The sequence below is a fragment of the Poecilia formosa genome, unplaced genomic scaffold (genome assembly GCF_000485575.1).
Source record: "Poecilia formosa unplaced genomic scaffold, Poecilia_formosa-5.1.2 Scaffold705, whole genome shotgun sequence".
Classification (NCBI taxonomy): domain Eukaryota; kingdom Metazoa; phylum Chordata; class Actinopteri; order Cyprinodontiformes; family Poeciliidae; genus Poecilia; species Poecilia formosa.
In genome coordinates this window covers 181,211-193,413 of record NW_006800644.1, presented here as the reverse complement: position 1 = coordinate 193,413, position 12,203 = coordinate 181,211, and the positions used below count along the sequence as shown (strand labels likewise).

General features: G+C 39.0%; 1 protein-coding gene across 3 annotated transcripts in view; it reads left to right on the top strand.

Moving 5' to 3' along the window:
* The first annotated feature begins 210 nt into the window (after positions 1–210).
* Positions 211–12,203, top strand: part of LOC103130995 (two pore calcium channel protein 2-like) — a 21,703-nt gene continuing 9,710 nt past the window's right edge. Inside the window, exons 1-17 of one of the 3 annotated variants that reach the window (XM_007542533.2) lie at positions 211–458; positions 586–702; positions 1,778–1,884; positions 4,274–4,346; positions 4,944–5,043; positions 5,121–5,186; positions 5,293–5,357; positions 6,627–6,718; positions 6,929–7,010; positions 7,642–7,731; positions 7,822–7,941; positions 8,023–8,082; positions 8,883–9,011; positions 9,975–10,021; positions 10,362–10,461; positions 11,383–11,454; positions 11,592–11,665. In XM_007542533.2, the coding sequence (XP_007542595.1) occupies positions 231–458; positions 586–702; positions 1,778–1,884; positions 4,274–4,346; positions 4,944–5,043; positions 5,121–5,186; positions 5,293–5,357; positions 6,627–6,718; positions 6,929–7,010; positions 7,642–7,731; positions 7,822–7,941; positions 8,023–8,082; positions 8,883–9,011; positions 9,975–10,021; positions 10,362–10,461; positions 11,383–11,454; positions 11,592–11,665 (1,622 nt within the window). In that variant the 5' untranslated portion in view covers positions 211–230. Of the gene's footprint in view, positions 459–559; positions 703–1,777; positions 1,885–4,273; positions 4,347–4,943; positions 5,044–5,120; positions 5,187–5,292; positions 5,358–6,626; positions 6,719–6,928; positions 7,011–7,641; positions 7,732–7,821; positions 7,942–8,022; positions 8,083–8,882; positions 9,012–9,974; positions 10,022–10,361; positions 10,462–11,382; positions 11,455–11,591; positions 11,666–12,203 lie in introns of all 3 variants that reach the window. The other 2 variants (XM_016666321.1, XM_016666322.1) reach the window with 2 other exon arrangements.

Sequence of the window (12,203 nt, the reverse complement as noted above, 5' to 3'; positions counted from 1 at the left end):
CAGGACACCCTGGAGGGACTATGCCTCTCGCCTGGCCGGGGAAAGCCTTGGGGTTCCCCCGGAGGAGCTGGAAGAAGTGGCTGGGGAAAGGGAAGTCTGGGCCTCCCTTCTGAAGCTGCTGCCCCCGCGACCCGACCCCGGATAAGCGGAAGAAAATGGATGGATGGATGGATGGATGGATGGATGGATGAATGGATGAACAATTTAATATCTGAAATATAAATGGAACAATGGCCCAATGCTACATCAACCAACATTTCCTCATTTGTCCCTCTCCTAGGATCTTGGGCACCATCATTGCAGTTGTCCTGTTACTGGCATTTGTAGAACGTCCTTCCTCAGTGTCCATCTCTTCAGATCCCCGCCACCAATCCAGCCGATGGGAACCTCCATGTGGTGCCCCAGAGAGCGTCGAGATGCTCTGTCTCATCATCTTCTGCCTGGATCTTGCTGTCAAAGTAAAGAGAAGATCTCAAAACATTTTTTTGAGAACCCAAAGTTTCTGACATGCACTTTGCCATTGTTGCCTGATTCTTTTCTTTGAATTGTTTGTTCAAAGTTTCATGTTGCCTGTCATTTTGTCAGAGCTACTTGATTGGCTGGGAGGAATTCAGAAAGAGCAAATGGCTGATCAGCTACACTGTAGTCATTTGTATTTCTGTCGTTGACTGGATGCTCTCTGTCAGCATGGAGTGTGACGAGGTAAGACTCACACTTTACTCTTCTCTGAACTCTGAACAGTAATATATTCATGTCTAAATGAAGAATGGGTTTGTTATGATGTACAACATGGAACTGTCAGTTTCAAACTATCAGTTTGTTACAATGATTATGTAACATACAACTTCAGTGATTTTCACCTCCACAATTATTTGGTTAGATGTCCATCAGCAAGTTTCAGAGAAACCAGACACAGTTTTAGCCAACAACACTGAATGTTTTTTTTTTTAAATCGAGATGTTACATATTCTCATTTTACACACAATCAAAATTATTTCAAAACGGCTTAAAACAAGGCCCTTTCAGAAGCCCAATGTTAGGTTGTTTTATCCATCCCAAAAGTGTTTTTATATGTGCTGGGAATCATTGTTCTCTTGGAATTGAGTTGAAGTTTAAATCATGCAGCTTTGGATTTGAGGGGAAGTTCAATGATCTGGAGGTAGACCTCTTTCTTCACTATTCTATCCACTTTTTGCAAAGCACCAATAAAAAGAGCAACTGAACAAGCAAACAACTTGATGCTACCATCAACAAGCTTGATAGCTAGTACAGTATTAGATTTGAAAGCGTCATGTAGTGGGGGTGGTATGGTTCTTACCATACCACTAACAACCCACTAGTGTTCCACCAATGGGTTGTCCTGTAATAGGGTAAGGATTTTTTTGGATGTCACAGAAAAGGAATTAAAGTCATATAGCTAAAATAGTATAACTGTTGTTGCTCCATGCGACAGACTGGTGACCTGTCCAGGGTGTATCCCGCCTCTTGCCCGAAACATTCACTGGAGATAGGTACCAGCACCCCTCCCGACCCCACTAGGGACAATGGTGTTCAGAAAATGAATGAATGGATGGATGGATGTTGTTACTCCATAGACCTAATCATAAAAGTATAAACTGGAAGATTAGACAAAATAGACATTCACAGTGGTTTATGTGTCATCACCTCAGATAACATGGGATACTTATCAGTTTGGATTACTGGTTTCTTGGCATAAAATGTACATTTCTTTGATTTTATTTTGAAAATATCATTCTTCACCTTCTTTACTATTCAGAAACTGAGAGTACGACGGCTTGTCCGGCCATTCTTCCTTCTGCAGAACTCCTCTCTGATGAAAAAGACACTGAAATGCATCAAGAGAACCCTACCTGAGATTGCTAGGTAGGTGAATCATGTTACTTTGTAGATAAACATTTGTAGGTGACTCAAGTGTAAGCACGGTTACCGGATCTAAAGCTTAAAATTCAGAGGCTTTGTAGTTTTACCAGTTGGTAACTGCTCCCCCAAAAATGTGGCCACACCCTCATGAGATGATTAGTCTTTAGTGAAGAATTGAGTGAGGAGTTTCCCCCAGAATACTTGTGTTAAAAAACATAAGGACGTTTCATAATGTGACTCGATAATTATGTGTAATAACAATAATGTTATTGACAATACTTATAAACCAGCTATAGAGTCTTAAAAAGGCAAACTCAATAAAATAAAATTAAAGTAAATGTAATTTTTTGCACCTCAGTTAAATCAGCCTAAATGTTCCTTAGTCTGAAGATTTTGTTAAGTAATGTCTGCGGCTTGGTGCATGCAATAGTTACAAGGAATATTCTGATTGGATGAAAAAGATCTGTCAGTTTACAGATCTTGGCAGGTGATGTGGTTCATTATCATGTACTTGTTATAGACTGTTGTTTTTAATATACACATGCACAATTTGTATGTTTTTTTTGTAACCAAAATATTTTTTTAACCAAATGATTGTATTTTCCACTTTGAAAATACAATCTTGCATCAGTCTGAACAAGTTTCCTTTGTAGTTATTGCATGACAGCAATTATTCTTTCCCATTTTAATTTTTCAGAGAAATTAAAAAGAAAATAAAAAGTTATTAACCAACATAGGAAAAAAAATAAATTCCAAGCCAAAGCTATACATTTTTTCGCAGATGATTGGCTGCAGATTCAGATCATTTTAGCACATTTTGATTTGCTAAAATTACACTGTTAGATTTATTAAATGCACAGGCATAACACATATGCGCATTTGCCAATGTACAGCTATCTATGGGCATTTTGTGGATTTTAGTGCAGGCCCTTTCCCAATCTTGTTCACTGATAGTTGATTCCAGTTCATAAGCTTATTACTTGAATTTTCTCTTGTATTAGAGTACATTACAAAAGTCTGAAATAATGCCTTTTCTTGACTTATTCCTGATCATTAATTTTTCAAGCAATGTAATGGGAGGCTTGTTAAGATTACTGCAATTTGCTTTAACAAAGTTTCTTAGTTGAAGAAATTTAAAATAATGCTTTTTATCGAGCTTGAACTTGGTGTGTAATTTAACAATCACAAAAATATAACAGAATTGAATGAGTAAAGGTCACCAATACTTTTTAAGCCTAGCAATAGCTCGAAAGTTCCATCTGCCCTACACTATGTTATTTTTAATTCTGTTTTTACACATATATTAATCTGTGTGACTCCACATGTTTTGATTGCCTGTTACAATGGAATTTCCACACTGTGAGACAACAAAGGAAGTGCAGAAACAAAGCCAGAACATGGATTGAGTGAACATTTGAGAGATAAATGCACACACTACACATCATTCTTTGTGCTCAGATTAGTCTCTATGCGATCAACGTAAACCTCTATAAACGCAACTAACTTGGACTTAAATCTAGGTTTATAGTTGATCGATTGAACAATGTGTAATGGAGGCATGCACCTATCATGCTTTTAGAGGTCCATTTTGAATGAGTTAAGCAACAGTAAGGCTTTTATACTTGACGTGTACGTTGGTTTAGTATTCTCCAAAAAGACAGCCCTCATGAAAGGATCATATAAATACCAATACAGATGAACCTGCTCTGCAAGAACACCTTCCAAAAATACATTTTGAGTGAGAAGTGACGCCTCGTCAGCACTAAAGATTAATGAGCTGGGGTGGGGACAAAGTTCAGTGTGTCAACTATATTCCTACCTTAACTAGATTTTGCTGTCACTATTACTGGTGTATTACTGGTGTAAAAGTAAAGTCTGGTCGGCTGCCAGATTTTACTTCACGTTCAATGATCGATGTTTGAAAAAGACAGCAGACAGCTGTTTTTTCAATGGTCTACTGATCTGACTTTATATTGAGTTTCATTTTAATAACTCTATCACTTACCCTATTCCTAAATATTACCAGTATTTTACTAACCCTAACCTTAACTAAAACATTAATTCACACCATACTTCTAAGCCTAACTAGTTGAGCTTAGTACAGTTGAAAACAGTAAGGATCAGGAAAATGTCCTCATTATCCAAATTGTTGGCTAAAAACATTTTTCAGTTCTCAGTATGTACAAGCACACACTCAGGATTACTGGATGTATGTACAGCATCTAGCAGGAGTTACAGGTCAAGTTCAAATGGAGTCTTGTCTCAGTAGTCTTGTCTCATGCAGTGTTGTTGGAGCCATGTTGTTGCATTGTTTCTGTTGGTGAAAAGTCAGAGGATTAGCACTGAATCCTGCAACCCTTCTGTTAAACCTGGAACTGTTGCTGTTTTGCAGTGTGATCCTGCTGCTTGCTCTGCATCTCTGCCTCTTCACTATGGTTGGCATGCTGCTGTTTGCTAAAAATGCAGTAAGTTCATGTCTTTGTGGTCACACCTGTTTGTGTGTAATTATGTGTTATGACATTACTGACAATACTTAAACACCAGCTATAGTCTTAAAAAGGTAAACACAATAAAATAAAATTAAAATAAGTAACATAATTATTTTGCATTTCTGTTAAGTCGTAATAAATATTCAGCCTAAATTTTCCTAAATCCGAACATTTTGTTTAATGATGTCTGCAGCTTGGTGCAGTATTTTGATTTGCTGGTTGTAATTGGTTGTTATTTATCTAAGTGACTGTAGTAGTTGCCAGGAGTACTCTGATTGGACATGTCACAGAGTGAAAATACAGCCCACACTCATCAAAATTGCTTTGTACTTTAACCTGAAGTATTAAGACATAATCAGAATGGTCTAATAGTGATGTCACAGACCAACCTTGTATGGACAAAACACTGAATGTCAATTATACTTTAGGTAGTTGAGAAATAAAAGTTTTCTTCAGTTCAGTTGAACCTTACTTGGTTTAAAAGCTTCTCAAAAAGTTCAACTGTTTTATCTTAATCATAACAACCAGTGGATGAAACAGTGCAGCTATTCTATCTGTGTTACTGTGCTCCAGGATCAAAAGAAGAATGGTGAGTGGGAGTTACATTTCAAGAACCTGACCACCTCCCTGACCTCTCTGCTGGTGCTGCTCACCACAGCTAACAATCCTGATGGTATAGTGAAATCACATCCAATCACGTCTTGTAACTCTAACTGCTTTCACACGGACCAATCATGTTCTCTGTTACAGTCATGATCCCTGCCTATTCCCTCAACAGATGCTACGCCATTTTCTTTATCATCTTCAGTATCATTGGTAAGCACTATGAACAACCAACCAGCTACAAGTAATAGTGATTTCTGAACATTATGACTGTCCCGTAGTGCTGAGTTTCAGAAGGAATCTGTTTTGCTTTCTACAGGAACATACTGTCTGATGAACTTGCTGACTGCCATCATCTATAACCAGTTCAGGGGATATTTACTGGTGAGACTGCCTTGGTGTATCTGTGAATCAGTAGTTGTGCTTTCAGAGCCAGCAGACGTCATACTGTAATGTTTACACCTAGCATCACGCCATTGATTTCTAAGCTGAGACGTGTTGATGCCCATGAATGAAGAACACCAGGATGGGTGGGTCACATGGCTTTAGAGAGTCACAACCACAGAGACTTCCCTCTTAAATGGGTTTGCTCCGCCTGTCCTACCTTTGGCTCTTAGATGAGCTTTTTACTACATAAATAGTGGTACTGTTCCCATAGGGGACTGAAGGTATGTCAGTGCATGTATGATGTGTTGCAACAGGAAAACTAAGTGTTGTAAGTATTAAGGAGTTACTCTACATCATGTTTGATTGAAGGCTGTGTCACACATTCTAAAAGAATTAAAATCCACCTCCCAAACAAAGTGAAATATGTCTGACAGTGGAAAACAGCACAGAATAGGTTGGATCATGAAATTGTAGAAAATACACAACCTGTTATTAAAAATACCACAATAAACCAACTGGACATCATGATAAACTGTCTGGTCAGTCAGTCCTGTCATCTATTGGAAAGGAACAAGAGATGAGAGAAATGATAGAAAAACTTCCACGTAAACATAATGTTATAATGGATGTTACTTCGTTCAGTATAGATGAAGAAAACATAAAAGCTTTGGAGCCAGGCCTGGAGGTGGGCCATGCTGGATAGCGCCTGGTGGGTGGGCTTTAACTCATGGAGTCCAGTCGAGCACAGCCCAAGGAGGAGACGTGGATCCCCTTTCCCATGAGCTCACCACCTGTGGGAGGGCCAAAGGGGTCAGGTGCAGTGTGGGATGGGTGGCAGCTGAGGGTGGGGATCTTGGCGATCTGATTTTCGGCTACAGACGCTGACATGGAATGTCACCTCACTGTTTGGGAAGGAGCCTGTGCTAGTGTGTGAGGTAGAGAGGTTCGGGCTAGAAATAGTCGGTCTCACCTCAACGCAAGGCTCTGGTTCTAGAACCAGTCTCTTTGAGACACTCTTCCACTCTGGAGTTGCCCCTGGTGAGAGGTGCTGGACAGGAGTGGGCATACTTGTTGCCCCTCATCTTGGTGCCTGTACGTTGGGATTCACCTTGGTGAATGAGAGGGTTGCCTCCTTCCACCTATGAGTGGGGGAACGGGTTCTAGTGTTTAGTTTAGCATAAACAGGTCTGAGATGAGCTACTCTACCCACTTATCATTAGCACTGCAAACTCAACATGCCGGCTGACTGTTTATGTTTTTGTCCAGATGTCAGTCCAGACATCCATCATTAGGAGACGGCTGGGGATCCGAGCTGCGTTCCATGTCCTTAGCTGTCACAATTCACAGACAGAAGCACAGTAAGACACACACATAATATGTCTTTCTATCTTTACAAGGACTTTGAATTGACTTACATTCATTTTTCATTGATTTCTAAGATCTAACCCTTACTAAACTCAAGTCACACCTAACCATTAATTCAAAAACGGGACTTCTTCTCATGGGGCCAATGCTTTGGTCAGCAGATTTTGCTCACCAACATCCCTTCATGTTTCTTTGTCTCTCAGAGAACTTGTGAGAGTCGATGCTGTGCTTCAGGTGATGTCCAGAGTCAACATGAAGCGCTTCTACAAATCAGCCATCACAGTGGTCAGAGCCAACTTATGTCTGTTCATCTTTATACACACACACGTGCACTGAAAACTCTCCCATACTGCCAGCAACAGAGCCTCGTTCAGTACAAGCAGCCATCTGCCATGACCAATTGAGGTTTTGAGAAGACAGAGCATACACACAACAAAGAAACAGATGCACTGATGTATTATTTTAGATGTTCTTGAAACATCTAAAATAATAAGAGAGGGAGAACAATTCATTGATGGCAGCATTATGCCAGCCGACGACCTCCTCCAGGAAGAATTTACAACCAAGCGGAATACCAGACCAGGTGTCGAAAAACAACTGAGGGAAAAAAAAATTAAATAACAAATAATGTAAATTGGGGATTTGAAGAAGAAGAAAGTGAGAAAAAGTGGTCAGTTTGTCCTCCAGCAGCATAACTACAGAAATAGCTCCTGATAATCTATGTCAGTATAACTATAAGTTTTATCAAAAAGGAAAGCTTTAAGCCTAGTATGTTCTTCCTTGTTTCTGATCTCATAAGAAACCTCATGTTGACCTGATTATGCTAGAGAATGTTGGTGAGAATGTTGCTTCATGAAGTCCTCTGTCTTTTCTGTTGAATTTCTTAATGTTCTCATCTGCACATCCAACACGCCAGGCATCGCAGCAGTTTGCAGAACAGGGCTACATGGATCGACAGCAGTTCAGGAAAATATTTGATGAACTGGATAAAGATTGTATCAAGGAGGTAGATCTAGAACTACAGACTCATTCTAAACAGTTGTCCAACAACGATTTGTTAAGATGATTGTTTGGATTTTGCGCGTTTTTGCTGCAGCATCCTCCTTTACCGCAGTATACATCTGCAACGTTGCAAAAACTTCAGGTGGTCTTCAGTCACTACTACCTCACTGTCCTAGGAAACCTGGTGGCACTGGCCAATGTCTTATGCATATGTGTAAGTCCTGCACTCTTTGCACATATTAGCACATACAATACCACAGCAGGTAAATCAGTAATGCAACATTTTGTGTTTCAGACTATCCTGGTTCTGAACTCTGAAAAGTCAACTGAAGAGAGAGACAACTACATCTTAGAGGTGAAGACATTTAACAATGCCTTTGTCACAGGATGACAGTTTTCTTAAAATTTACCATAAAACAGGGTACCATGCCGCAACAACAGTACCCTGGAAAAAAGGAAGTCAGGGATTTAAGATAATGAATGAAAGGGACATTGGAAGGAATTAGGGATGACTGGCATGGTTGCAGGAAATGCAAATCAATGCTATTTCAAAGATCGTCATGTTTGTCTACAATCGTGTCTAACAAATTTTGATCCCTTTAATGCACAGGTGTCAAACTCAAGTCCTGGAGGGCCACTGCCCTACAATTTTTAGATGTGCCTCTGCTACACCACACCTGAATAGAATTATTAGGTCATTAGCAGGCCTCTTCACAAGAACGAGGTAATTAAGCCATTTCATTGCAGTGTTTTGTACCTGTGGCACATCTAAACACTGCAGGATAGTGGCCTTTGAGGACTGGAGTTTGACACCCCTGCTGTAATGTCAGTTTTAATGATTAGTCAAGGCATGTCAATGTTTTGAAAATAATAAACAATGATAATTCACCCAAAAATACAACCTGTTCAGATATTCTGCCATTTGCATCAACAAAAATAAAATAAAGAATATATATGTAAAAAGGTGTCTTTATACCCTGAAGAACTAAACATCCAGTCACTCCAGTGTTTTGTTCCTACCACAACTAAGTCCAGTGCTGATGTTCCTTGAGATATGAATGGACTGCATTTTTAAACTTGTATTCTCCTTAAAATTTTTAGGTGGTGGAAAACAATAATTGCCACTGACTGACCATTCTCTTAACTCACTGCCAGGTTATCAACCTCTGCTTCATCCTCTTCTACCTTTCTGAAATGAGCGTGAAGATATTTGCCTTTGGATGGAGGGGATACCTGTCCTACAGGAGCAACATTTTTGATGGCTTCCTCACCGTTGTGTTACTGGTGAAAACTCTAAACCCATTTCTAATTGACTCCTATTCTATTTTATGCCTCTGTTAACCTCTTGTAATGGGTAACAGTGCAATGCCCAGCTGGGGAGCAATGAGGTTAGAGAAGGCTTTGGGTACAAAAATACTCCCATTAGGTTTCTGTGGAAATCTGACTGTTACCTTTTAGATTAAACCCTTACATAGAATATGGCAGCATATATGTAAGTTTGGGTTGCAAACATGTTTTTGAGTAAAACTTCAGAACCTGTGAATGATGTCATTCAGATCAAACCAATCAGCAAACTCAGAGGCCATGAGAGGATTTCTGCTGACAGGACAGTAAAAACGAATAAATTATGGGTAACACTTTATTTGAAGGGGGGTGAATAAGACTGTCATGACACTGTCATAAACATGAATAAACCTTCATGAATATTTATGACTGTTGTCATAAAGCGTCATTCGGTAAATTATAAGACTTTTAATACAAAGTTGACGTTATTCAAAATGTCTTTGTTATGACAACTTGACATTAACCAATAAATCATTACTGTTTAAACTTTACCTTTAATAACATAAAGTTACCTAATTTTTAAAGTGCAATCAGTAATACTTTTATAACAAATTTATATCAGTAATGATTTTTTGGTTAATGTCAAGTTGTCATAACAAAGACATTTTGAATAATGTCAACTTTGTATTAAAAGTGTCATAATTTACTGATCGACACTTTATGACAACAATCATAAATATTCATGAAGGCTTATTCATGTTCATGACAGGTGTTATGTCATGTTTATGACAGTGCCATGACAGTCTTATCCAGCCCCCTTCAAATAAAGTGTTACCAAATTATGACTTGTCTGAAAGTTAGCATTGTTTCTGAAAGATAATTTACATATTACATTTTATTCTTGTTGTAGGTTTCTTACTTTAAAATTTTTCACTGACTTCATGTTTGGATTATCCCTTCCAGATCCTACAGATTGCTATATTCATCACCTACAGGCTCCCTTATTCCCAGTAGGTTGGCAACCCAGTAGGTTGGGATAAAATCTGTGTGTGTGTGTGTGTGTGGGGGTGTGTGCGTGCATGTGTGTGTTTCAACATTTTTTAGAATTACTCAAAGCTGCCCAACGAATGGTGATTTGTAATTCAGTATGCCTGTGTGACTGTTCTAAGACCTTTCTGTCTATATCTGTACATCAGGTATTCTAAATGACCTGGAAGCACTGAGATAAAATGCAGACTTACTTTTATTAATTAGTAGAAATTTCAACCATCTGTGTAATTTATATGAAATGTTGACATCTATTCCACATTTCCTTTGGAGTGTCATTATGTTTTTATATGTGACTTGAAGGGAGCCTTCATCTCGTGGTGTGATGTCTTTGTGGGAGATGGTTCGCCTGGTTAACATGCTGATTGTCTTCCGGTTCCTGCGCATCATCCCAGATATCAAGGTACTTACTGGCTGGCTGAACGGTAAAGGACCTGATCTACATAGAGTGTTTTGTTTTGACAAGCATAAACTACATATTGAAGTTTAGTCGTAGTGATTTTCATTTTAAATATTGCCAGCAGTCTGGCTGCACTAAGCTGCCCCACCCCGACGTCTTTTGCCCGCACAATTTGTGGAACAAGCAGCATAAAAATATAATCTACATAAACTTTTCTGGGCTTCATAGATGCACTCCGGCAGAGCATCAAAACATAACATTATGCTGGAATTATTTTTCAACCCAGCAGCTTAAAACTGATATTGCTGTAGGATATTTTTAATCTGTATTTTATTATTTATATTTTATATTCTTTAAGTGTTCCAAATATTTCAAAAGCAATGTTTTCCATCATTGTATCTATGCTTCCATCTCGCAATAGTGACCCCAGACAGCTTAGCGTGCCAGTCCATCTGCTCGCCCTGATTATCAGTGTATGCTTTGCATATTCATAAGTTTATGAGAATAGCAGGTGCAATACATTTTGAGTGTCTGCGTTTATGCAGACACTCAAACACCTGCAGACACCAGCTATTCTCCTCATTTTGCTAATGTGATGCTGTTTGCATGTTGTCTGTAGATCAGGTTTATGTGCTCTATCAAGTTTGCACGAATCTTTTGGAAATCAGGCCCTTAGGAGAAAATTCAATATTTTTGCAAACTACAAAGGTAGTATTGTCTACCTAGGACATCCAATTAAGTTGGATGTGCTAATTCAGGCTAACTCTTGTCTCTGTGTAGGTGCATATGTGTGTATGTGCATGTGTGTGTGTGTGTGTGTGTGAAAACACAGAAGTAATGGGATGTCATAAAAGCCATATTAGCACTCATATACAACGTGTAAGCCCCAAATTCATCTTCACATCTTTTCCTGTTGATCTGCAGCTCATGGCTCTGGTTGCTAGCACTCTGCTGGATCTGGTGAAAAACCTCCGAGCATTTGCTGGGATCCTAGTGGTGAGCGGCCTTCATTCATCCACCCGAGCTTCAGAGGGTTGTTCTATATGAGAAGCTGCATGTTTCTTTTTAGTTCATCCATAAGTTAAAATAATATTCCTGTAAACTGACCTGAACTGGAACTTGTCATCATGCAGGTGGTGTACTACGTGTTTGCTGTATTTGGGATCTGGCTGTTTGAGGGTGCCATTAAACCTCCTCCACAGATGAGGTATGAAGTCTATCGCAATAAAAACTTGAATAGGAGAAATTAAAAAATGGCTCATGAAGTGTGCTGAAACACTTTGTTTGAAACTATGTGTATAGATCCCAATTCATTCAATGACAGGTAAAACATACAGGATTTGATATGCAGTTTTACTGTTCTTAGATTTAATTTGGTCAGAATGTTTAATAAACCAGTTATAATAAGTGGATGCAGGGTTAACCCTGCCCGCCAAGGGTTTCAAGCAGCCTGCCATGCTTTACCAGGGCAAATGTATTTTATTCCTAAAAGATAAGTTTATAGTTTATGCATTTAAAGCTGGTCTTGTGCGAAAATCTGTTCCCCCTGTGTCGGGAGCACACATTGCAGCCAGAGAGGTGGATCTGGCGGATCTGACCATTTTCCTGGCGCTTCTGATCTATTTCCCGGTAAAAACTACTCATATAATCATGTCAATGTTGTAACTTTCAGTTTAATCGGCAGCTATCAAAATAAAATAAAAAACATAAATAAATAAACGGGGTCTTGCGTGGAGGACTTTTTT